Source organism: Enoplosus armatus, chromosome 3, assembly GCF_043641665.1.
Source record: "Enoplosus armatus isolate fEnoArm2 chromosome 3, fEnoArm2.hap1, whole genome shotgun sequence".
Lineage (NCBI taxonomy): Eukaryota > Metazoa > Chordata > Actinopteri > Centrarchiformes > Enoplosidae > Enoplosus > Enoplosus armatus.
Window position 1 is genome coordinate 26,701,658 of NC_092182.1, and position 27,553 is coordinate 26,729,210.

General features: G+C 43.3%; 1 protein-coding gene across 1 annotated transcript in view; it reads right to left on the reverse strand.

The window, feature by feature from the left end:
• Nucleotides 1-27,553, reverse strand: part of LOC139283361 (semaphorin-3D-like) — a gene marked incomplete at its 5' end in the record, with an annotated part of 37,847 nt that overhangs the window by 2,396 nt on the left and 7,898 nt on the right. Inside the window, 13 exons of the mRNA XM_070903359.1 lie at nucleotides 624-781; nucleotides 1,130-1,171; nucleotides 2,728-2,816; nucleotides 7,585-7,807; nucleotides 9,298-9,442; nucleotides 10,228-10,297; nucleotides 10,579-10,693; nucleotides 10,875-11,017; nucleotides 11,118-11,246; nucleotides 12,321-12,411; nucleotides 13,041-13,160; nucleotides 13,633-13,695; nucleotides 13,798-13,952. Of these exons, the coding sequence (XP_070759460.1) occupies nucleotides 624-781; nucleotides 1,130-1,171; nucleotides 2,728-2,816; nucleotides 7,585-7,807; nucleotides 9,298-9,442; nucleotides 10,228-10,297; nucleotides 10,579-10,693; nucleotides 10,875-11,017; nucleotides 11,118-11,246; nucleotides 12,321-12,411; nucleotides 13,041-13,160; nucleotides 13,633-13,695; nucleotides 13,798-13,952 (1,543 nt within the window). The remainder of the gene's footprint in view (nucleotides 1-623; nucleotides 782-1,129; nucleotides 1,172-2,727; nucleotides 2,817-7,584; nucleotides 7,808-9,297; nucleotides 9,443-10,227; nucleotides 10,298-10,578; nucleotides 10,694-10,874; nucleotides 11,018-11,117; nucleotides 11,247-12,320; nucleotides 12,412-13,040; nucleotides 13,161-13,632; nucleotides 13,696-13,797; nucleotides 13,953-27,553) is intronic.

Genomic DNA, 27,553 nt, shown 5'->3' on the forward strand with positions numbered 1-27,553 from the left:
TGTTTCAGCCATGGTAAAGAGTGTTGTCATGTCTCCTTCTCCTTCTAGTTCGACCTCCCTCTGTCGTTTTCCGACCCTGCCCCCCCCCCTCTTCTTTGCTTTATGTCCTTTAGACTGTAACACATTTATTTGTCATCCCTTCCTCGTACTCTCACCCTTTCCTTCCTTCATCACCAGGTCTCTCATTCTCTCTCCAATAGTCTTCCCATTCCTTCCTTTTGCTATTCTCTCTCTCTCTCCGGATGTTTGGGGAAACACTCAGAGACATCTTATCCGACCTGAAAACAAACTGAACCACTGTATGAGCATACTATCAGTGTTTGTGGATCTCAGCTCATGTCAATTTCATTTTTATTGCTGCTTTTATCAAGTTGTTATCTATTGTCCTATCTTATTATACACAATATACATATTTTATATGAACTATTGATTGAGTTTTCATTGTATTTGAACCTGTGTGTCAGTATGGCCTGTGTGGGTGGGAAGTATCAGCTTCACAGTATTCTTATAGAAATATAAGCCATTTGCTGACCACAGCCTTCGATCAGGAAGCAGATACAAAGATTGAAAGTGTAACCCTCTCATGTGTGTGCCCCCCCCCCCTCTCTTTAGAGTCTCTTTACCTCTTGCTGGTGGGGAAGAATCTGGAGCAGGTCTGTCCGTCCCAGGAGCAGTAGGGGTCTCTGGCCAGGCAGCACGCGGCGCAGTCGGACCCGTATAACTCACACCTCTGGAGCCCCAGCTGGACCACACCGAGCTCACTGGACACATACAGCTGTTGCTGTGGAGGAGAGACAGCCGTCACATTTCTGTAGGTTCACCTGATATTGTCACGAAGAGCGAGAGGGATGAGAGTTTAGGTCTTCGGCTTTGGAGCAATAGATAAATAAAATAAATGTGGTCTGAACACTATTTATTCCATTTTTGTTTTGTCTGAATATAAAAACACTGAGGAGACCAGGTTTGCGTGATCATTGTCATTGTAAAGTCACTTGAAAAAGGGAAAAGGGGGCCATAATCTCGTGTTTCTCCTTAAACATTGTGAAGTTTTGTAAGCAGCTACTCTGAATGAGTATCATGAACACACAGACGGAGACATAAAAGTCAGGAGACAGACAGAGACACCTACCCTCTTGGTGGACAGCTCCATGCTCAGGATGGGAGTGGGACTCTGCGGGATAAAAGGGATGAATTTAGAGACTTTCCTCACTAGACAAGAACATACAACAACACTTATACATTCAGCAGGACATAATGAGGGTAATAGATGTGATTTAATGATTAGAAGAAGAATCGAGGAGAAATCGGACAAAATCTTCACCAAGTTGGGGGTTTGCCCTCAAGTTTCGACCCATTTGGAAATCATTAAATAATGGCATGAATTAATATGTCAATCACACTGTACAAATGGCATACAGACACACTTACTGTACAGAAATTCATGAACATGAAACACTTGAATATGAATATCTGTGAAAGTTGGGTTTTATACTGTGATGGAGGCTAAATGAATGGCACCAAATAGCTTCTGCCGAATCAAGGAAAACACCCTGAAACACAAAACTACGCTCACTGTGTGCAGAGAAACCTGGAATAATGGAGGGAAGACGGGCGGTTTCTAAGATTGACATTTAAACCAACAGCATTGCTCTGATATTTCAGAGGAATGTCTCGGAGCTACGTTAAACGCTGCGGCAGGCTTTGAGGTCAGGGCAGCCACTGGCATTAGAAATCTAATAAGTCTCTTTTTTTCTTCAGAAGACTAAATTACCCCACAGCTCCATTTTTCTAGCTCACTGACTTGTTTCAGCGTTTCACAAAGGGAGTAAATGACCCCTGACCACTCAGAGGGGAGGGGTCCAACTGAAGGAGGAGATAAAGGAGACTGGGAATATGATAGAGGGCAGGAGAAACGGTATCTGTACAGTGATCTGGATCCTGTGTCCTGCCACAGCCAACAAACTGACCAACCATTCAGGTGCCTCCGCTCTGAAAGCCAGTCAGGGTGCCTCCTTCAGCGGATAGAAAACTCTGAAGTAAACACTGCAGTTCATCATATGGCTGTACGCTGGTTTACCCCTGTCCTTGTTTTTGTGTGCAGCTGGTGGAAATGGTTGAGTTCCTGTTTTAATCTCAGTTTGAAGTAAACGGACAATGTGCATCTGGCATCCTGTTTGTTTGTTGCATGTTGTGGTTTTCTGTCTTTCTTCCTTCCCTTCACCTGTGCTCTGTTTAAAGCCTTATTTCCTCATGTCTTTTCTCTTTTAATTCCTGCCCTCTATTTCCGTCCCTTCTGCTCTTTCCTTTTTTTAATCCTACTGTATTTGTCTATTTTCGCCTCCTCTCTCGTCTTCCCTATTAGCTTATTTACATAGAGGACCTTGGGAAATATGTGCCCTGCTATCTGTTTTTCTGTTTAGTGGAGTTATTCCAGACAAATATGTTCCACTGGAAACTACATGCAAGGCCTCACGCAGCACATCACATAGTGCGGGGCTGGCAGACGGGCACCGGGGGGCACCGGGGGGCACCGAAACAAGCTCCGTGGTTTTCACCATAAAAGTCCCGTGAAGCTACATGTGTGTGTTTGGCTGCGCAACGGGACCTTTAAGGTTCTGTGGGATGACGTGAACAGAAGAAATAACACATTTCAGAGCGCCTTGTCTTACACTAATGTGGGTAAAAGTAGCTGCCATTGAAAAAACTTTATTGACAGCCGTATCTCACCTGGAAGACAGTCAGCTCCTCCAGAATGATCTCCTCTGAGTCCCAGTTGTCTTTGATGACCGACACGACCTTCACCACCTTCCCATCATCTGGAGGATATCAGAAAAGAACATTTACTCATACGTCTGAACACACATAATGTACGTACACTGGTGCACACACACTAGTTATACTCTACTCACTGAGGAGAGAAAAACTGTTCACTCATTCATAATTAAGCTTTTTGAACCCCGATTGTCGTCTAGTATTACACAGACAAATGAATTAGGCTGATCTGTAGAACCAAACACAACGACTGAGAATCTCAAATAAAGAATGGCAAAAGTTGCAGCATGCTTCAAAAGTGCATCATTGATTGAACACATCAGTTCAACACAATAAAAGCTTTTCTATTTGCTGTTCGAGACACAAGCTGACTGTCACGCTCCGGGCAGATCTTTCCCTGCCTTAATCCTTAATTGCAGAGGACGGGACACTTCAGCAGCCATTTGTTGCCTGGCATCTGAATACCAAGTGGTCTGGTGGAAAAACTGCCAACAATGAGCCCCTCACGTCACATATAGTGCGTCAAGGAAAAAGTCAGAGTGAATCCTCTGAGCTTAACAATGTGAAATGAGATTTTAAAGCTTTAACGGTCGACTGAGCCGCAGCTAGTTATGATCATAAAATATTTGGCATTCAGGTGGTTTAAGTTGTGAGGACACTGTTGCTAGGCGACTGATGTTGCTTTTAATCCAAACTGGTGAAGGATTTTGTGTTTATGGTTTTTTAATACTTTTATTGGTTAAAGGAAACAACATGAGGCAGCAGCACAAATACACCAGAACACAGGACAAGTCGTTTATAATAATATATACTTCTATGTACTATATACTTCTTCCAGTTATTCTATATTTAAACAATTGTGTTACTTTCTTTTTCTTCACTTTCTTTAGCTCTCTAAAGAAAGATCAGTTTTTCCATTGAATACATTTCCTGAACGATATCAAACTTCTCTGGACACTCAGCTGGACACCAATTTCTTTATCTAGCTACAAGGGTTTTGTTTTTTTGTTCAAGCCGTTTCTTCCAGGTATCTGTCTCCTCCTTGTAGAACCTCCTCAATGCTGCCGACGTACATCACAGCACAGTTGTTTGGGATGACATGTCGGACCTTCACGCTCATGATGTTTCAGGGATGAGAAAAGTGTCAACAACAAAAACATCGTTGAACACGTCCGTTGCGAAGTCGTGATGACCACATCAGTAAGTCGCCTCCATTTCAGTGGGTTTAAACATTCTGTAACTGTTGCCGTGGTAACACAGGACACATTCTATAGTGGTAACCTTAGTAACGGAGGAATCCAGGAACTAAACGCACACACAAGGTAAGAAATCTCAGGGAGGATTTATGGTGTTTTGTCTACTACAACTGCTACACACACACACACACACACACACACACACACCAGCTGTTACAGTGCAACTACACACAGCATATAGTGTACAAACACCATACACACACACACACACACACACACACACACACACACACACACACACATGTCAGGATGCTGCCAGGGAACCTCATAAACCTCATGGTTTAAACTTGCCATGGGAAATCTCCTGTGTGTGTGTGTGTGTGTGTGTGTGTTTACAGCTGTATGGGAGTACCAGACTGAGGCTGTTACATGCTGTGTGTACACGTGTGTGTGTGTGTGTGTGTGTGTGTGTCTCTACAGATGAGTCTGTCCAACAAGCCTACCCTCCACAGACTAATGATGTGCTCCTCCGACAACAGGCCGGCATTTCTTCTTCCTCGGAGTCGAGAGTGAGCTTCAGCTTGTGTATGTGTGCCGTACAGGCTCATCATTAAATATCTCCACAACATACAGAATGTAGAGTGTAAAAACATTTTGTGAGCCAAAGACGCACGCTGAGTTTAAAATGCAGTATTCTGCCACAAGCAGCAGATGAATCAGTTTAACTGACAGTTTAACCTGTTCTGTCAGACCTGATCTTCATCTGCAGGTACTATATTTACTGTCGCTGTTCTGAGATTATTATCTGCAATCAGTTTATTGCAAACCAGGCTGTCCATCACACTCGCTGTCCAAGAAAATACAACACTGTTAAACTACTGTTGGGCTGCTGGTATGTCTTTTACTTTTCTTCTTTTACTCTTGTGGACTCATGGTATGACGGACAATGTCAATATGTTCGTTTAAACTCTTGTTTTATAACTGCATGATGAAATAATACAAGCAGCAGAGAGGACGGGATGATGCTGTGCAAAGGCGGTCACAGCGGTTAATGAGAGGTGTTTGATAAGAAGCCTGTTGTTGTTAGAAAGGCAGCCATGATAGCTCCTGAAGTTTAGGTTTGCAAACCCAGTTCATGCCCCCCGCCTGCTTTCGGCCACAGCATGTGGATACATTTCGCTTGGCAAATTTTGCTCTGACTGTAACTCAACTCACATGGGGTCGACGCTTTCTTCCTCAAAGGCACAGTAATGCTACCGTATGGATGAGAAGGCTGTTTCCTTAACATTTGTTCCCATTCGGTTTGAACTTTCACATTCTCTGAGGAGCTCCAGGCTGCAGCTGCAGCAGCGTGAAGGCCACTGGGTGTTCACATATGAATTATAATTAGCAGCTCACTTTTGACATTGTGGTTAATATTTAATGGAGGTTCGGGTTAATGGATCTGGTCCTCTGCATACCAAACATGGTCTAACACCTTTTGGAGGACCTGGTCAAAAGCTTATTGGACCATTGGGCCTGAGCTTTGTGTGAGTTTCTCAGCTGAAGAGGACTGAATCAAACACTTGACATGTTGGTCCAGAGTCAGAGCGCCTGGTCCATAGTGGCACCAAACCTTCAGAGGCAGGATTTAGCAGAAGAGGAAAGAGAACCGAGACCTTCCATGACCGTAGGGACAAGGTCAGGCACCTGTCTGAAACAGACGATTTTAGGTTTGATGTATAACTGAACATCATCTGCGTAAGATCCGAAAGCTCCAACGTAACTTTTCTAAGACGACAAAAGAGTTAAAACAGCAACATTAACAGGGACGAACACGCGCTTAAAACTGAATTAGAAAACCACAACTCAACTCAGCGTATGACCTCAGAGTAACCCGAAGACTTTTCCTGAGTATATTTTATTTTTAGAATAAACCACCTTGACGTGAGCACGTGGCCGAGCACATTATCTACCCTTATCTAACAGACGGGAAGACGAGTCAAAAGATTCATCCTGGTCGAACAACATGAAAATCAGAGCACTTGAAAGAGCAGAAAGAGCATTTATCAGGCAGGTAAATGTGCAGTTGATGGGGAGATGAGAGATGTTGGAGAGGAATCCACTTAGAGGAGATGTATGGAGCCGTCGGAGCACCTCTGGCCCCTCGAACTGTCACCAGCAGTTAAATAACCTCCACCATTTATCACACACACACAACCATTCACTCTCAAACACACACACACACACACACACACACACACGGACTTACAAAGACCAGACACACTCAAGAACCCGTTCACCCTGTCAGACGTGTTGCTTTGGATAAAACTTTAAAGAGGTACTTTAAAGAGACAATGAATGAATGCAGGATGTTCACACGCAACAAATGAACAAACGAACCACTCTCAGTCTTCAGAAACGACATTTTAAGGATTTGATTTGGTTCAAATGGGAAGTTATAGAAAGATGCTTTATTTCTTCCCCTGTTGGTTTGGACTCCAGCACCAGGTTGTGTCTCTCATGTTTCGCCGTTACGCTCAAGTCACAGAGATCCGACTCTCCGGGAAAGATAATAAAAATGATTACCTGGAGATTTATGAAATTTCAGGGATTTCCTGGCCCCTTAAACACTCTCCATCTGGATGAAAAATTGCTCAGTTGTTTACATGATAAAGAAGATTTTTAAACTGTTTCTGGAGTTGTGACTCGAGTTGTTGTATTTCCTTTTCAGGAAGCCAGAAATGACAGCCTGTTATTTTGTTTGAAAATATAAAACAATAGGAAGTAATAATATATAAATACAGGCAGATACTGCATATATGATGGTGAACTTACAGCTGCAAACTTGTTTAAAAGGTTAAAAATATTCTTTTGAGTTCAGCAACAAAATATTTCTTCATCCAGATGGTTAAAAGAGTCTTTGAGGATTCTGGAAATACCTTCAGAACAGCTGTAAGTTGTGTTAAACAACCTTGTGGGTTTTTCAAAGACACAAAGAGAGACACAAACTGGACCTTAACGCTCTTTGAACATCTATATTCTCTTCTACCTCGGCTTAAAACTCTTCATCTATTCTGCGGACATTCGTACAGTATGTTCATTTCAGAGCCTAAACGTGAAAACAAGTTCATCGATTATTCAACCCGAGTTCAGTGTTCAGTTTTATATTCATCAACAGCGGCTGTGTGTTTTATTCATTCTTTTCTTTCCTCCGTTTTGCTGTTTTGGAGATAGTGATTGTACCAACTGACACTTCAACTATCTCCAGTGCTTCAACTTCGACTGACGTTTCAACATCTTTTACTTCAAATAACAGTTGAACTACTTTCAGTTCTTCCATACAAACCAATAATTTTGCTGCCTGCAGGGTTTGAAATTGAAACTTCATCTACTTCAGCGGACACTTCAACTTCTTTAACTTCTTAAATTTCAACTGGCAGCGTTTCAACTTCAACTAACACTTCAACTCCTTGAAGTGTTTCAACTTTCAGTAAGACATTTGAACTTATTTTACCTTTTACAGTGTTCACCTGCAATTTTCACCCAAAGCAAGCACGCTTTCATTTCCTCACAAAATCTTTCCTTTTCTAACATCTCCCTCTCCTCTTACTCTCTCTCCCTCCATCCTCCTCACCTGTGCCCAGGTGTAAGACATCGTAAGGTCCGTCCTCGGCGTCCACCCTGTCCACTACGACCCTCTTCAACATGTAGGCCGCGTTGACCTGGGTCAAGATGGGTCTGCCACCAAGAGGCAGGACGGGCTCCCACATCAGCTGGTGCTGCCGCATGAAGCTCACCACCTCGTCTGGGAAGTCCTTGGTGGACTTGTGGAGAGCGTCGTAGGTCTCGCTGGGACACTGAGAGACAATTCAGAGACATATTATGAGCAAAAAGGTCAATGAGTGTGTTATTCAATAAATCAGTGTTAGAGGTTTGGGGTCGTTTAATGGATGATTTTAATACTATTCAGTGGTTCCCAACCTGGGGAAGATGAATCTGAAGGGTCACAAGTTTGTCTATTATCTTCATCATCATTTAAAAACTATGCTGGATTTACAAGATTATACCAGAATCTTTTATCTCTTTTATTTTTCCAGAAATACCAGAACATTTAAAATAAAAAAAACAGTGAAGAAGCGAGGGATGAACAGATGGCAGACAGAGGAGGAAAGTCCTACAAAAAATGACTTTCAGATGTAGGTTTGTAGAGAAAGTCGCGTTTCCCTTGAGAAAAGGATAACATGAGAAAGACGGAAAGAGGAAAAATGCTGAAATGAAAGAAAGAAGAAATGTGCAGCACAGTGAGATGAGTTGAATATTTTGGACAGTCAACAACATGGAAGTCCTGACTTTCTGTGCAGCGTGCACATGTGTGAGTGAGTCAGTGATCGGAGGTTGTGACCACAGCATCTCTGCGACTGTTTCATTTTGCTTTTAATCACTGGGCCTGACCCAAACCTCTCCCCCTCCACACACACATGCACAAACACTGCCGTGGCTGACCTCTTCTGCAATCAACCACATGATACAAAACCACTCCGCAGAGACGTGAACTCCCCAACAGTGAAATAACACCTGACACACTCAAACACTAAAACCTCAGCCTTCCTGACAAGTTGAAGTTTCCCAGAGGAGTTCACTGCTGAGGTGTTAAATCAGCAGAGGTTAAAGCCTCTCACGGCTTCATCAGCTTGTTTTCATTACGTGTGTTATGTGTGTTTGGGGTCTGATCTCACAGGAAACTCTTAGTTATTCACACAAACATAAATACCATCCTGTCGTCACTATATTCAAGGTGCAAAGAATTATGGACCGTGAACTCTAATAAGCACCTTGCAGAAAGTTAGCGTTTTATCTGCAAGGTTTTGAGATACCCGCCGCATTTTCTGCCACAAACTTAATACAATGGAGACGTATGGAATGTCATTTGGAATTATTTGGTTTAAAGTTTAGCTCCAAAGAAAAACGTGGGCACAAAACTATCTGCATGACTAAATACCACTGGAGGCGTGTGAGAAAATGTTTTTTTTTCTGTGTGATTTGGTTGATCTGAAACTTTACAACATGCTTTATTCAAGGTGAAGACATCCCTTCGTTTTCTCTTGCATTGAAGCTCACGTTAGTCTGAACCTCGCTGTGTGCGCATTCAGTTAGAAACTGAACTGAACCAAAAGAATTAAACCCTAAACTACTTTACATAGATGTGGTGGCACTTTTGCAGTTATTTAACAAAATGTTGCAGTGTTGTAACAACAAATAAGGCTGTTAACTTTTGTAAGATATGATGAAATGTGTGCTTTTTGTAGGTGGTGTGTGTGTGTGTGTGTGTTTGTGTGTGTGTACTCACAGTGCCAGGTCTCGGATAGGGGATGCGGCCCTTGTACTCCACCCAGCGATAGTCAGGACCTTCTTTGTGGGCAAACGGCCCGTTGAAAGCAGCTCGGATAGACGCCATGGAGAACACACACACTGCCGAACCACGAAAGATGGAGCTGCGAGAGAAAGACGAGTTGTTGATGCTGGTTGTGGTTGAAAGGTACAGTGGGAACGGTAGAGAGTGTGAGGGGGAGAGGGACTGAAGAGACAGATTAAAAGCAAAGGGATGAAGGTGAAGACGAAGAGAGAGGGAGAGAAAGGGGGGAGACGGACGGATAGAAAGGAAAAGGGAGAGTGACTGAAGGAAAAAGAAGAAGAACCAGTTGCCCTAAATCAAAAAGGAGAGAGAGAAGGGGATGAAAGAGTGAGAGAGAAAAGGAAAAGAAGAAAGACAGGACAGAAAACAGTACAACAAGGAAGGATCAAATCTGAGTGAAGGAAGGAAGGAGGGATGGGAGGAGACGAGGGAGTGAGTGAGGGAGGAGAGGTGGGAGTGCTTTATAACATCAGGGTTACAATAACACAACCAGCTGGGCCTCTTCACCTTTGACCCTGACACCCACCCACTGCTGACCTCTGACCCTCCATCCCGCTGGGCGTGCACGTGCCGGCTACGAGTGTGCACGTAAAGGTGGAGGAGAGGTCTGCTGGTCCTCTCACCCTGACTGACCGTCTGAAGACCATTGCTTCCATTGGCACAGCAAACCTTACACAAACCTCTTAGAAGCCTCTTTTAGACAAATTCGACTGTTTAAATCACAAATAACAACAACAACAATAAATAAATAAAAGTCAAATGAAAGGAACTCAGTATCCTCCACCAGAATGACATAAATATGTGTGATATGTATTTCCTAAACATCATGCTGAACTGCTGAGTACAGAATTAAAGTATTCTCACCTGGACGTACTGAAGACACCATAGATGGTCGGGTTTTGAGGGTCCTTGGTCTCCAGAACAAAGATGTCCTCTAGAAAACCACAGTGACAGCTTTAAAAGTCAGTTTTTTAGAATCTAAACACGTCATTGACGTATCGAAACTGGTGGCCAACCTGTCAGATGTCTTATTATTAGCACTTAATCGCACTAACATGTACAAATAAAGTTGAATTGACTTGTGAACTGCTGTGAACTGACCTGCCTAATTTAAAGAAAGTGAAACTGAGCTTACAGACTTATTCAAAGAGAGTTTGGGCCTCATTTCAAGTGGAGTGAGGTGAGAAAAGACAAGGGTGGAGAAAGGAGGGTTACCTAGCTCATCAAACTGTGTGTCCACTCCAGACGGACCGGGGACAGAACAGACCAGCCTGGCTTTGAGGAAGGTGGTCCAGCGGTTGATCAGACTCCTCCTCCCCCCTACGTCATTCTGGAAGTGAGAGGGAGGTATGAAAGATAAAGACAGGGTGGAGGACAACGAGGAGAAAGGGAGGGGGAGAGGGAGAGAGCCCAAAATTCACATTACAGATCTACATTTAAATCACTTAAACAGCTGGGTAGTACCTCAAAACTGTACTGAAGTACTTGAGTAGATGCCAGTTTGTTTGTACCTTGCAGACTCGAGCCACTCGGCTGTACACCCTCTTGTCCCACTGTCCGGCCTCCACCGCCCTCTCCTTGAAGAAGAAGTAGACCTTGTCGTCGTCGGGACTGTGAGTGTCAGGGATGGAGAAGGAGCCCACAAACTCCGGCTCTGAGAGGGAGGGAGGATGTAGTTTAATTTACAGAAATAATACAATATAATAATAATATAATATGCTGCTTGAACTCTCACTGGCACTGGAGCTTCTCACCATTGAGCCAGTTGTGATCATAAGCTTCAGTCCGGATGTAATGTTGACTGTCGCCCTGGATGGACGTACGGAAGACCGCAGCATTGGCTCCCATGAAATCTACTGAGGTACCTGCATAAAGTTCACCGTCTAGAAGGACAGAAAAGAAGAAAGACAGACAGAAAGACAGAAAGGATGGCACGGATTAACACCGACATACTTTAACATCTTCTCTCACCACTGTGGAGCAGAATAACTGCAGAACATCACGTCTGCATTAAACACAACAACACATTCTTTCTTGTGAAATGCATTTTCCCACTGAGAGAAGAAAGAAAAGAAGAAAGACAGAAAGAAAGACAGAAAGAAGAAAGAAACAACACATTCTTTCTTGTGAAATGCATTTTCCCACTGAGAGGCTGCGAGTTGACCAACGCAGAGACTGTTGCAACATTCAGAGCTCGCAGCTCGGCTTTATTCTTCAGTGGTCCTGATTAAAACAGTAGATGCTCACAAGACGATAACGTCTGCATCTGATCAATAATGATAAACGCTTCTCTCGTTCAGAAGAATCCCTGAATATATTGAATTTATATTGTAGTCACATCTAAATGATTCCAATGATTTCATTTACAATGAAAGGTTAGTTAGTTCATTTATGATCGTAATAAGCTCCGTTCTTTTGAATCCCACACACAGAACATACTGCCCCCTGGGTAATTAAACATGTCAAAACACAACACATCAGCTCCCAAAACCACTTCTAACTTGCACACAATTTGCATCTCCCCTGACAGCGAGTGAGTCTCAGTGATGCCACAGTATTCAAACAGCTGATATCTCATTTTATAGTGAAAAACGTTTCCCTCCCGAGGCATCTACAGTCCATGTGGACAGCCTCGTTCTATCTGATTCAAAACAAAATAAACTCTGTTTGAAAACTTAAAGCTGATTTTATGGGGCCTCTTTGTCTAAAAGTTATGTCCGTAATGTCACATGGGGCAACAGCTGACGTCAGCATGTGAAACAACTGAAGCGGACCACACAGGGGAAGGAGACAGGGGAGGGATTGTACGCTGCAGGACATTAGTGTCACCAGGACATGAACATGGCTGTTAGAGAATGACACAACATGATTTAATGTAGTATAATGTGTGTGTGTGTGTGTGTGTGTGTGTGTGTGGGTGGACACAGCACATTATGTGTGGACTGGATCAGACCTACCAGTCAGTCTGGCAGTAAAAGGCTCCCTCGGACTGAAGGGACATTTTCCTCTGCCCGACTCAACTGTATGAGACAACATGGACGATGGATCCTAGAGGAGAGACAGAAAGAGAGACGGAGAGAGAGACAGAGAGAGGGAGAGAGAGACAGAGAGACAGAGAGACAGACAGAGAGAGGGAGAGAGAGAGACAGAGAGACAGACAGAGAGAGAGACAGACAGACAGAGAGAGGGAGAGACAGACAGAGAGAGGGAGAGAGAGACAGAGAGACAGACAGAGACAGAGAGACAGACAGACAGAGAGAGGGAGAGAGAGAGACAGAGGGAGAGAGAGAGACAGAGGGAGTGACAGACAGACAGAGAGACAGACAGAGAGAGGGAGAGACAGAGACAGAGGGAGAGAGACCACACACAAACGCAGAACGGCCGATAAACAGAAGGTCAATGAGCGGACGCTCTACAAAGAGGGACGGACACCAAACACAGTGTTTATAACTGACGTTTTAGACTTGAGAATAAAGCTCATTGGAAACATCTGAATGTGACATCACATTGTCTGTTTGGATAATTATCTGCAGGAATTCAAAAAAAAAAAACGCACCAACAAACAACAAAACAAGAAGAGAAGTTTGAGGGACACAGAAAACGTTTTGTCTTGTGTGGTTTAGCGTCGAGTGCGAGAGTGTCTTTACTGACACACAAACACAGGAGTTCCCTCTTACCTCCGAGCTGAGTCCAACGTGCAGGTACGTGCACTGAGGATGGAAGGCACCTGTACCACAAGCATAGACATGGGTCTTATTGAAAGGCTGCAGCAGCCGCACGAAGTTGGCACAGTCCGTCTGAAAGTGAAATAAAACACAATAACATACATGAACATTTGAATACTTTTGTACATTACTTCATCATGTCACACAAAGAGAGAATCTGTGAGGCAGCTTAAAGGAATAGTTTGACATTTTGGGAAACACACGTATTTGCTTTCTTGCTGATGGTCAGGTGAGAGGATCGACACCACCGGCTACCACCAGCAGCCGGCTAACTTAGCTTAGCACAACGACTGGAAACAGGGGGAATCCAAAGTCTTCAAGCTAAGCTAATTTAGCTATCAGTCATCGCATCGAACTCTCACAGAGAAAGCAGATGAGAACTGTTCCTTGAAGGAAGGAAAACAAAAGCTAACAGAGTCTGCGTAGAACTTTTGAAATAGAAATGAAGGATTTTATCTTACGATTTGACTAAAAATCATATATAAACATATTTAGGGAAAGATGTTTATCGTCTCATATTTTGCTGTGATTTGAAGACACTTACCTCCAGACTCTTCCCTGCCAGCCTGCAGTGCTCCACATGCTCTCTGACAGCAGGCCAGTAGATCTGACAGGGAAAACACATGGAAACAAATGTTCAGCAACACTTTGAATTACAACCTCTTTATGGACTTGAACTGAGGCGCAGCGGACAGTTTGAATGTCTCACCGTACGCGAGGGCAGATCCAAGCTGTCGGGCCTCAGCAGGTAGATGTGGTCTTTCCCTCCGACCAGCAGCCATCCTTGATCCTCGTCCAATAGCAAGGCCTGGTACCCCCCGCTGACTCCGCCCTCCCAGAAGACCGCCGAACTGTTCCTCAGGTCTGACAGAGACAGAAGAAACCATCAGCGTCTTTTACTCAGCGCCTCTATGTCTCAAACATCCGGTGGGGAAAGTAACTAAGTACATTTACTCAAATAATGTACTTGAGTACAATTTTAAGGTTCTTGTTCTTTACTTGGTTATGTCTTTATCCGTTTTATACTACGTCATACTACTCTACTTCTACTCCACGACGTGTATCTAACATTATATATACACATATAATACACTATGCTACTTTTACTGAAGTAAATGATTTGAATAATTCTTCCCCCACTGCAAACACACACACACACACACACACACACACACACACACACACACACACACACACACACACACACACTCACACACACAGCGGTTCATCAGTCGGGCTGCAGAGCCTTCGCCCCCGGTCTCCCTGGGGAGTCGGTGTTAAAGCAGGCAGAAAACGACCTGAACAAGCGCAACAAATGAACCTTGAAAGTCGGCCTCTGCCCCGCCACTCTGTTTACTCTGTGAAGCTGTCAGCCGGGTCTCCCAGAGCCGTGGAAGAGAACTGGAGCGAGGAGGGCGAAGGACTGGGAACTGAAGAGATGTATAGTCCTATAATTACAATAATAATGTGTTTTATGCCAAAAGTCTTTTGCAGTTTCAACTGACCTCACGTTCTCCTCACTTCAGTCTATGTTAGAGCTAAAACATCGATCACCAAAAAATAATCAACAGCTATTTTAATATTCAATTCATTTTCATTTTTCAAGTCAGTCAATTCTCTGGTCCCAACTTCTCAAATGTTAGTATTTGTGGCTTTTATGTGATCGTAGACTGAATCTGCAGATGAATCTATAATGAAAATAATCGCAGCTGTGGTGTCTTTGGCCCAACTTGACAAATTTTCTCTCCGAGATGTTTAATAAAAAATAAATAAATAAAACAGATTTTGGGTTGATCTTTCTATTTGTCTCCATTATGCAAACATCTCTTGTCCTCCACCTGCAATAGATTTGGTGAATTCGGGTCGACTGGAGGTAAATCCACGACCTCCAGCTGGAAATGTTAACTTGAGTAAAAGCAACTCATTAACCTTGAAACTCTGTAAGTCAGCTGAGTCGACCTGCCTGTGCTGCAAAGACTCAAGACGTTCAGGCCCGGCCCACACTGTGGATCTCCAGGACAGACTCTGTGTGTGCAGAGACGCTGCTGTGTGTCCGGGGGGGCTCCAAAGACGAGGGAGTCGTGACTTTGAATGCAGCACGGCACGTTTGTTACGACTCAAACAAACACGAAAACACGGGAGGCATCAACTGCAGAACTGTGTAGCAGGTTGGATTTATTAATGGAAGTCAAAATATGAATTTGTCTGGTTTGCACTACTTAAAAACAATCTATGAATAAAAGAAGGTGAAACAATCAAGAGACGCAGAGTGAGAAACAAACAGACGCATTGGCCTGAGCCTCAGAAAGACCTGCAGACAATAAAAGGAAGCACGGATTTCATTTTATGGACCTGCTGCACTTGGCTCTGCCTCACCCAGTCCTACAGATCCCATCCATCAAGTGCACCAACGATGGGAAATAGACCACATGATGAAAGAAAGCGTAGCAGGAGATATCTCAAAGTACTCTCGCTGAGGGGGACGCGGGGGAAAATATGACATGAAATACTGAAGAGGAGAGGAAACCAAACGCTTTACGTCACACAACACCATCGTGGGTTCAAATTGGTCTTTGTTTTTTTTGCCCTGAAGTTTTCCATTAGTTTTCCTGATAACTTGTGCAGCCTCCCACATTTTTTTAAGTCGGCAGTCTCTAGAAAATGCATTAAAAATGAGTAAAAACACGAGACTTTCCACACCGGAATCAATTCTGATTATGGGGAGTGAAGTATTCGAAGATAAAGACAAAATGCATTAAAGCTTGAGTGCAGTCGGTGAGTTATCTCGATCCGTCAAAGCTTCTGGATGCAATTCAGTTAAATGTTGCTTTTCCTCTCGGAGCTGATGCTGATTGCTTCTGATTGGTCAGCGGTAATCTGGATTTCTGCTGATTGGTCAATGGCATGAGGTCACGACCTCCACACATCTCGATTCAGGTGCAGCTCTTAGTTCTGCGCTGGTTTCGAGGGACTCTTTCTAGAGCAGCCATTTCCCATCATTGTTCAACCATCACACGCTGACAAATCAGTTTCTACCCCAACAGAAGCCCCAGTCGGCACGTTCCCAGTCCTCCTAATTCCACTTCTTCTTCCCAATGACTCAACATACAAAACAGGACAGTAAAAGTTGAGTCTGTACGTGGTCACAGTGCAGGGACTCTGAGCCACACTCAGTGGGCACAAACATCAACAGGCACTCGCAGTCCACTCTGAAAGGTCTGATCCAGATCTAATCACCTCCTTCATTAATCACACACACATATAATATAATGGACTACACACATTCATACACTCCCACTTACGCATTCACGTCTTTCTTCTTTGCTGTTTTACAAAACCAGAGCGAATGTTTGTCTGTAAAAACACAAGAGTTGTTCTGAAAAGCTGCCACATGAAACCCAGCGGGCTAATAATATTAATATTAAAGGGTCATTTTGAGAGAATGGTAATCTGCCTCCCCTCCTTGTTTTAAGAAGCTCAATGACTGTGTGGGCATTAATGAAGAAGCTGTCTTTCAATCAGTTCACGACACTTCAAAGAAATGTAGGTGAGTTTATATTTTTCCTGGTAAACTTTTTAAAAACTCATTCTTATGAAATAAATCTTTTGTCACCAAATAAAACAAGTTTTTATTTTTTATTCTATTCTAAAACTGACATTTTGGTAACAAGAGTGAGTGATTAGTGATGCACAGTACATAACATGACAATAGGATAAAATGATAAGAAACGACCAAACAAGAGCTGAGAGTTGCTGTAAAATACAACTCTTTTTCTTTTCTTGCACATCTGGTTGTTTTATCGTCTTTTCTACGATTTGACCACAGCGGAGACTTGAAAACATTCTGTAGTGAGTAAAAATCTCATTATATATTATACATTCAGCGTTTATGATGAGTGGCGTGCTGACTGTGATTTTTATGGTCTTTTCACAACGATCTGAAAGTAGCCGGATGACTTGCTGTTGATTAACTCAGTCACGTCTTGTTACAGTCGAATCAACAGGATCATTTCCACCAACCTCTCAGAGAGCTGACACTAAACTAAGCATGAAGGTCTGTGTGTGTGTGTGTGTGTGTGTGTGTGTGTGTGTGTGTGTGTGTGTGTGTGTGTGACAGAGAGCTCTGTGGATAATGGCAAACATTTGTAAAAGACTTCAGGCAGAACAAATTCACTGGGAGAGCTGGGTGCGTGCCGAACACCTGTACAGCACACGCATGAGTGTGTGTGTGTGTGTGTGTGTGTGTGTGTGTGTGTGTGTGTGTGTGTGTGTGTGTGTGTGTGTGTGTGTGTGTGATTGATTGCTCCCCGTGATGAACACTGATTGCCTGCAATCAGGAAGGTGATTAAAACTGGATTTGCTTCATTAAAATAGTTGGCATGTTTGAGTGTGTGTGTGTGTGTGTGTGTGTGTGTGTGTTCTGTGTGCTCGGACATGTGTGTGTTCTGTGTGCTCGAGGTGAGAGGTGGAATGTGATTGGCCCAGAACACTTCAGTGCACACTACAATCAGATTTTTCACTTTGGTCTCTGATGAAAACATTTCTGAACTATGAAATAACAACATTTCTCTGCGTGTTGGGACACAAACATTCGCACCACTTTGTTTTCAGTTTGTTTCCACAGCTGGAAACATCAGGCCTTTCAGAGGAGAAAGGTTGTGCTTTCACCTCAGAACTGCAGCTGAGATTTCTGTCCTGGTTTTTAATGTGACAGTCGGATGTCAGCAGTGACGTATTTCAGCTCTAACACGGCGTAAAGAGAGAGAGAGCAGGCTGATATCAATGAGATTAAATTACAAACAGTGACGCTGGATTGCATCGCTTTCCTGTCCTGTTTCCCTCATCCAGCGCAGGAATGACGGACTCCGCCACCACCAAGACAAACTGTATTATGAAGAGATAAATAACAAACGCAGACCAGAATGAAAAATGGGGTTTGATGTCTTTGATGAAATCTTAAGGATTATAACGTTGGTCAAAATAGTTGCCGATAAATTTTCTGACGGCTGCTTGATCGACTGATCTGTGAATTAGCTGGACGTAATGATTTCTTTCAGCGACAGCTTGTATATAAAAGGACAATAACACGTTTTCCTTCTCCCATGAAGATGTTCACTATCAAACAAACTACACACACAGTGAAAGCAGCGTACGTGTGTTTTGGATTCAGCCTCCAGGAGAAGTAAATGACTCAAACCTTGATCGTTAAACAGAAAAGGCCTGAGGGACCTGGACTGTGAGCCAGGCTGGATCCTGGTGGATCAAATCACAGCATGTGCTGCTGCGCTGAAACGTGTTAGTCTGAGCGTTCATGCATCGTTAAAAACTCAAATAAATAAAAATGTGTAAAGAATTTAACTCCGTGTTTGGCGTGTGTGTGTGTGTGTGTGTGTGTGTGTGTGTGTGTGTGTGTGTGTGTAAATCCTCAGTGTTACAGCTCGAAACATCTCCTCTTTCATCTCCCCTCCAAAGCTCTGGTGTCTCTGATTAACACACACACACACACACACACACACACACTAACATCAGCCACTGAACAGCAGCCAAAGTCTTTGCATGAAAACATTTCTTTCTCATTTTAACGTCATGATAAAATGTTTACGGACAGCAGTCTCTGTTATTTATTCAAACTTCAAAGCTGGTTATCGTCTCATTAAAGCAGGATGAAGTTTGTGTTTGAGTTATAATGAAGCCATTAAAATATTTCACCAACAACAGCTGCTGAAACACATTTATACAGCTGAGACTATTCAACTGAAACTGTTAAAAGTTACTTTTAGATTTCCCTTCGTGCAGGAATTGAAATGTACAGTTGTGTTTACGTGAGGAGTTTTTTTGATGAGAAGAAACTAGAACGAGTAAAAGTCTGAAGAGTGAAGTGATTTACATCTTAAAGGAAATGATTTCTCTCCCTTCAGTTTAGTTTATCTTCCACAACGTGGCCGACGTCAGAGTCCCACATGACAACATGAGTGACAGAGACCTCCCCCACGCTGAGAGGGAGGGGAGGGTGTGTGTGTGTGTGTGTTATCGCTGACAGATAAAAACACAGTGATTAGATAAGAACGGACAGGATTCCTCACCTGTCAGACGGCCTGTCTGCTCTGCCTCATATATTTCTGATTATCACCGCCCATCAAATACCAAACACATTATAACACACCGGCAACGCCTTCGGTTGGATCACAGAGACACACACATTCACACACAAGCTTCAATATGGATAGGGAGTGTGTGTGTGTGTGTGTGTGTGTGTGTGTGTGAGAGAGGGTAACCTGGTGTGTGTCAGCTGGCAGATGTTTCTCACGCCACACAGAAAACATCTGGTTCTCTGCTGAACTCCGACAGAAACTCTGGCAGCAACAGCAGCCATCAGAGAAGTTGACATTATCGAAGTAAAAATGTATTTCGCTGAATTTATTGACCTTTTTAGGACATTCGCTTTAAAGAAAGACTATTTAGATGATTCAAAACAGCAATGCAAAGATGTTTTTTTGCCGATGTCAACCTTCCAGAAGTCCAATATTCACCATGTAAGAATCATCTGTGGAGATTCTCCGTCGATGGCAGCGAAGCGTCTGCTGCAGAGACACCGTGAATCATAACTTCTCTGTTTTTTAAATATTAGCTAATGAATCTGATGTTTTATCCAAACTGCATATAATGTGACGCTTACGTCTCAGAGAGAAACACTTCTCATGGTGTAGAAAACAAAACAGAGTGCCAGAGAATGAGATCGACTGAAGAGGACGTGTAGCTGGAAGAAGCAAAGTTTTAGATTTCCAAAAAAATATTTATATATATTTATATATTCGTTTCTGCTTTACACACACAGGTGTGTTGACATTTAGTTGATTCCTCAGTTTCGTCATTGGCCTCTGCAGACAAGCTGCAACACATTGACTCGGTTAGCACATGCTAACACTTACAGCGGACCAGAGGGAACCAAACATCTCACAGCTCGTGTGTTCGGGGTTTGGATACAAATGAAAGCAGGTCTGCAGGATGACAGAAACCAAACCCCCGCTGTGCTGACTCCGTGGCCTGGGAGGAGATGGAGACGAGTTCCTTAATCTCCATTTGCACGGGAAGCTGTCTCAGCTGTCGTAACTCCCAGTCAAACATGAATATGCACTTTTTCTTTTTAAGCACATACAATTGCAGTTGAGGCTAATAGCAAAAATATCACATTATCAACCTCCCGAGAGGCATCAAGATAAAACATACTGGAATTCACTGAAATAACAACAGACTGTGACCGCAGGCTTTACTGTTCAACACAACGTATTATAACTTCTGAAATTCAAAACAGCAGCTTCTTTAGAGTGGGCCGGCTGTCTGGTAATAACAAACAGGAGATACAGAGAATGAGAATGAGACAGAGAGCAGCAGTATGCAGATGTTCAGATAGGATTTGGAGCAGCGCCGTTATCTCCAGTACGATCTGAGAGACCCGTCCTGAGCCATTAAAGACTGTAAGAGCACTTTCAGAGGAAAACACCAGCCAGTAAAATGTTTTTAGAGCTTGTCCTCAAGATGCCTTTCAAGGCCATTTGAACCAGGTTGTTTCCATTAGTGGCTCCGTCTTTGTGCTGCTGAGCTTTAGACTTTTTATATTTCTTATAAATGTAAATATTCATCCGGGGAGGACAATCTGAGCTCCTCACATTCTGTATACTCTCCTCACTGAAGGGAAGCTATGGTCCAGTTTTACACATGTCATGCAAAGCGTGCTTTCTTCATTCAGTTCTGGTCACACCAGCATTTAAAACATCAGCAGGTGGGGGTTCATAGTGTTGTTCAGATGGACCACACAACGGAGAATGTCGTTTCCCCGGCAAAGAAACTGAACTGGACCCTCCCGACCTCCTCTGGGCCTCTGTGTTGTTTTCCTGGTAAACCGGGCGAGGTATAGAGTAACACATAATTCCTGTTGGAGTCTGAAACTGAACTCGTCTGTTTGTTGTTCTAGTGATTTCAGGTAGCCGTGTCTCCTCTCTCAGCTTTCTGACGGCACTGACAGGACACATCCGGACGAAACCGCCGAAACCACGTTTACCTGCCTGAGTCTGAGCAAAGCACTCGATGATGATGATGATGATGATGTCCATATCTGGGATATTATGAAATGACATATTTTCTTTGCTTTCTTCATTTTAATCATAGTTCCATCTCTGGCTCATGTATGTCTTTATCTTGTATATTTGAATCAGTGCTTTAGTTTCACAATGTTCTTCTTTTAATGCTGTTTAGCACTTTTCACAACTTTGTGTTTTATTCAAATGAAGCTGTTTGTTTGTTCAAGGCTGAGGCCAAAATAAAACTACAATAACTGCTAGCCGCTAGCTGCTAGCCGCTAGCTACAGTTCAGATGTTCTCATGTTTCTGTTGTGGTCGGTCTGTGGAAATGTGCTATGTAAATAAAGTTTGACTGATTGAAGCTCGGCGTTGGTTCCCTTTCCAGGACTGCTCACGTTTCAACACCAGTCTAAACACTTCCTGGTCTGGGTGGTAGATGATGTTTGTTTTGCATAGCGGATCCAGTAGCTGCCACGGGGATGAAGTCAAGGACGTCGACCATTTTGGGTCAGCAGGCGTAAATGTCAGAGTATCGATAACTTACAAGGCCTGTGTATTTTGTTAGCTAAATGTTTAACACTCTTTTCCTCCTCCATCACCTCTTCCTTCAACACTCGTCACTCCTTCCACAGCTGCTCTCTGCACTGACTAGAAAACATCACAACATTCACTGAACACATTCATCCAATATTTCAGTCATGTTGCATAAAAAAAAGCTTTTGTACCAAATGATTTCCTCATTGCTTCATCCTCTTGTGAGGGCTGAAGTACAGAAGAGAAACTGCACTGAACTGGTGAAATCACTGATTTAGTGCATTATTCATTCTGAAGCAGCTGAACAGCCAGCGATGAGAGAGCAGACTGTTGGCTGGGTGTGTCTCACCTGAAAATAACAGGCCTCAAATACTCATCTCCCCTCTTTACTGACTCCTTCAGCCCACTTCTACTTCTACTACTCCTCCTCCTCCTCCTCCTCCTCCCCTCTTGCAGGTTCATTGACAAAATCTCAACCTCTAAATTCCTCCCCGAGCCTCGTCCTTTATTACCTCTCTCTCTCTCTCTCCTCATCGTATTCCTCCACTCTCTCTCTCTCCACTGTGGGAAACTAAAGAAACAAAGAGGACAAACTATCTCTTTTTTAAACCTCTCGATGTCGATACGGCATCAGACAAGAGGAAAAACACAAAACAGCACAGACAGAGGCACATTCTCTCCACTGATGCTTTTCATTCAACGTCCTCTCCTCTCAAATGAAAGAACTCTCTACAGTTACAATCATTATGAAAAGTAGTTGCCAGGCAACCGAAAATCAAAATGAAGGACCACACATATGGACAGAGGAGGGCGAGCGGCCCCTTCAACCTGCCAATCATCTTCAGCTTAGTGATTCAATTATTATGAAGCTACAATGATGAAACACTGATTACAAAGACAAAACTGAATTATTGATTACAATTATCAATGGACAATATACAAAAAGACTGAAATAAATACTACACCCAGAGAACTCATTCAGTCGTTGATGTTTTTGTTCATGTTAAACAACATCGGGCTAATACACCTCTCCTCTCTCGCAGGATGGAAACACGTCTTCTTTTCAGCCAAAGTTCATCATATTCAGATCATATCTGGCTTCACTTCACACGTGTTGCTGTTCATGGGACCTCAGTCTGAACCCCAAAGTGATCCCAACTTGACCAAACTAGGTATCATGCCTGGTTCAAACCACTCCAGCGTTACTCCAGGACCAGGACCAGACTGAAGTAGATGGTGGAGCAGACGGAGCAGGTGGTTCATGTATGAACCTGATGTATTTTACAATGTGGAGCAAAAGATTTCTTCTTCTTTAAGGAGGAGAGAGAAGACGGATGAGGTGAAGGATTATCTGAAGGACGGAGAAGGATGACATCTCTCATAATGTCAGCGTGGGCCTCCATTTCTCCTTCCACACACACACACACACACACACACACACACACACACACACTCCTAATGATTTAATTGTTTATGTTGAATCTTGGCCTTGGTTCAGTCCTCTCTGCATTGTGTCCAAGAGTCTGTCTGCAAGGTTGTGTGTGTGTGTGTGTGTGTGTGTGTGTGTGTGTGTGTGTGTGTGTGTCTGCACCTACAGAACAAAGAAAATAAGGCGATTTTGCTGCTAATTCCTTCTTCATTCTGATCATTTGTCTCTTAATGTCTCTGATCCTCCCCCAGCGAGGCATCGACGTCACTTTTCACATCCTCTTGTCTTCAGCCGCTCACTTCGTGGCCTCTCTGCACGTCTCCGAGCTCTAAATCACCGCTAAAGAGTTTCCCTCTGAACCTTGACACAGAGGACTGCGGGCATTTAATATATCAGGTTTCAGCATTTGGAGGAGATTTTAAACATCGAAATAACTTAACCAGCTATTATTTCAGCGGTCGGGTCACATTTATTTATCCTTCGTTTGACCTGCCGGCCCGACTGATGTCGGGGACAATGACGGGCCTCGATGGCACTTTACAGAAATGGGACGCGTGGATGCATTTGCTTTCAGTTCTGGTGACGTCCAGGTTTCATTGCCGGCTCATGAGAAGACGTCTTCTACTGTGTCTTTTCTGTTTGCTTTCAGCCAACATTTTTCTGATGTTTTAGCTGCCTCCTCTCTCATCCTGAGCCCGTACTTAATCATGACAAAGCTGTTTATCATTGGCTTTAACTTGACTTGGCTTGTTTAGTTCGTGGACTTGTTATGTCATTCTTTAAATGTGTCATGTTAACATTCATTTTTAGCTTTTTGAAAAACGGTATTTATATTCAACAGAGTTTCAGGTTGTAAACGCTGTTTATATTAACAGTGGATCAAACAACTATGTGTAATGTAAAAGGAGTCGCTCTGCAGTTCTCCTCCGAGTCTGAGTGTCTTTCAGCTTATTGTTTCGGTTCCACGGTCCTCAGCTTTAGTGTTTCTCAACGCTCTTATTAACCTGTTTGAAGACCGGCAGTCTGGCAGCTCTGTGAAGCTTTAGCAGGGACAGTGCTGCTTTGATCTAAATGCGAACATGCTCTCAATGATAATGCACAATGCTGAGATTTAGCACCACACACAGTACAGCTGGGGCTGATGGGTATTTTAAAGATCCCACAGCGGGATCCTGAAGAGATGCAGTACAATACTGTACAGAACACAAACAGGAAAAAGGAAAGGCTTTGAGCGAGACTCTAAGGGCTGAAACAAGGACACGTATCTTGGACTGCTGAGCCACATGGACGCCAACAAGACAACAAGACACAATGTGAACCCAGACGCAGATTCCTCCTCCATCGTATGAACGTGCGCTCTGTTTCCGCTTCTTTTGTTTTTTGTGCAGACAGAAAACACATTTAAGTTCCACACAAAGCTGCAGTGTGGCTGTTGGCTCTGCATCACATCGCAGACTGGACTCCACTTACAGGTCAGCTGCTCAGCCGTGACATCGAGAGAAACTGCTTCACGCTCAGATTTAAACCGTTCTTATGTTGCTATAACGTCCGTTTTTCACAATCTTCCCTGCAGACATTCCTCTAATATACATATCAGTTATAGATTTGAGATTTTAAACTAATAAAAAAAGGCAGGAGACATATGTGTAAAGTTTGATAATAGCTCTTCCTTCAAGCTCCTACTTGGATTGACACGTTCTGTCTGTGGAATAAAAAGGCGGCAGGTTCTCTCAAGGTTTCACATACTGTACAAGGACATTAGTCACATTAACTGCTACAAGTTTTCCAAGTTTGGGTGATATCAATATTAATCTCAAATAAATAAATGCTTATTCAAATCAGTCTTCGATCTGCAGCACATCCTGATCTGTAGATACTTTTACATTTTCTAATTCCATAAAGAGAGAGAGATTTAACAATAAATGCCTAAATGAAAATATTCTGACAGCATTTTAATACTAAACAGACAAACACACATTAACTTCACTGTCTGGGACCAAACCAACAGTTTTGGGTCCAAACCACAACTTCTCCCTGAAACTAAAACCACAAATCATCTCCAGCAGACAACAGCTTGTTATGACCAACGAGCTACAACTCGTACATCATCAAAATCCTAAATCATCCACAAAGACACAAAGAAGGAACTCCCAGAAGTTTCAGCCCATCTGATCCTGAGACGGTCAGCACCCAGTCATCATGTCTCCAAGCTTTTTATTTGACCATAGATACATTTATTTAGATAAACAAATAATCATCTATGACCTCAGAGATGCTGTGACCTTCTCTCACTTCGCTGTGAGACTTCTTTGTGGCGTACAACTGACGGGAGGCAGTAGAAAAGATAAATCACAGGCTGGAAGATAATCAACATTACAGAGACGCAGAGAGCAGAAACTCAAGAGATACAGAAGAGACATTCACCCAGTTTGAGACTTCATTTATCACAAAGGAGAAACTGTCCTACACCTTTAATGTAAACCAGTGCTCAGCAGCAGCATCTCGACATCGTAATTATAGAAAACAGATGAAAGGAGAGGAAGTGATCCTGGAGTTTACTTTATAAGGTGCTGCATGTAGGATTGTGTGTTCCCCAAAATTAAGACCATATTTCCTATAAAACCTGGTGCTTCCTGTCACAGGGAAGATGCTGCCACTCTCCTCCTTCCTCCCTCCAAGATCACATTTGTTTTTAATGGGCAAGAAGATGGAAACAGGCCAACAGCCATAAGGGCCATAAGGGCCGTACACATCCTAATGAGGAATACTCACAACTCGTGCAGAGCAGTGAGGCTGGAATAAATATCTGCTGCTCCCACAGTGACTGTAAGAACACACTTCAGGCTCGCCGAGCTCCTGGACTGACGCTTGGACACTGACAGGAGTTCTTTAGAGAATTGATGATCATTTTGTTCCTTATCAGCAAAGTAATGCAACACTTCTCTGGACATTAAAAATGTGCATCAATAATTCTTTTCTGTTATTGCTGCAACATTTACAAAAGGAGTAGGAGGGTGTATCAGGACAGACACCGTGTTTGATGGCTACCGCTGTCTGCGGAAACCAGGCTGAGGGAGATTTGTGGGAACAGAGTGATTTCAGCTTTAAGAGCATTCGTTGGCTGAAACACTTTACCTTCGACAGCAGTTACATTAATCACATATATTGCTTGCGTGCATTCAATGGCAGGCTGGACGCTAAATTCTCTAAATGGTCAAGAAAATGTTGTTCAGAAGATGTACATACAAGGAAAAGAAGAGAGGAAAGAAGAAGACAGAAGAAGAAGAAGGTGGTGTAGATAAAGGAGAGTGTGGGGTTTTCGTATATATATTTATATATATATATATCTCTGCTCTGTACACCGCGTCCTGCCAACAACTACTTCTTTAAGGGGGATCAGCTTTTAGATCCACAACTGTTATGGAGCGACATGAAGGAGAGAGAGTCAAAGAATCTACAAGATAAAGCATCTCTTGCTAATCGGGGAGATGGAGAGTGAACACACTCCCTGTGGAGGCGAATGCAGGCCAGTGACTGTGTGTGGAATGAGGATATTTTATTAAGGAGTCCTCAGAGACTCTCTGTCTCTTTGGAATATTCCTCTTTTTATTTCTTTCTCATGTTTTGCTGTTTATGGGGAGAAGCGACAGAGAGGACGATGAACTCTTACATTCCCTTCAAATGTCTGTTCATTAACTGACATCACAGCAGGAATGTAGCCTGGATGTTTTATTTATCCTGATTTCTAACACTGTTCATGCTGACCCATAATCCCGTGTTCACTGGGTCACGTTGTGGCTGATTATGGGTGATGTCAGAGGCTCCCAGTTCCCTTCTTAAAGGAAGACGTCTGTGGTTTTGGAAATAGGCTTTTTTACTCACTTACCAATAAAACTAATATCACTTTCATCTCTGTGAGTTCAGCAGAGAGACTCGCTCATGATGTGAGAGATGTCTTTAGCTTAGCTTAGTTTAGCACAAACACCGGATGCAGGGGAAGCTAGCCTCCACAACAAGCTCCGAAAGTACCTTGTTCACATGTTGCAGCTTGTTAACTGTAAAGCTCACCAATACATCAAGATTCAGATTCTACAAACTCTCTTTGCATTAACTTGCTGTAAATCACTCACTCCCACTCATTTCATCATTAGCATTATCAACGCTACCTGTTCTGTCTGTGGGCGTGTTTTATTCAGAAAAAAAGACTTCCACACTGTGCTCCAGGAGCTGCAGGAGCTGCAGGAGCTCCAGGAGCTGCAGGAGCTGCAGGAGCTGCAGGAGTTTCAGGAGCTGCAGGAGCTCCAGGAGCTTCAGGAGCTCCAGGAGCTGCAGGAGCTGCAGGAGCTTCAGGAGCTTCAGGAGCTTCAGGAGCTGCAGGAGCTGCAGGAGCTCCAGGACCTTCAGGAGCTGCAGGAGCTGCAGG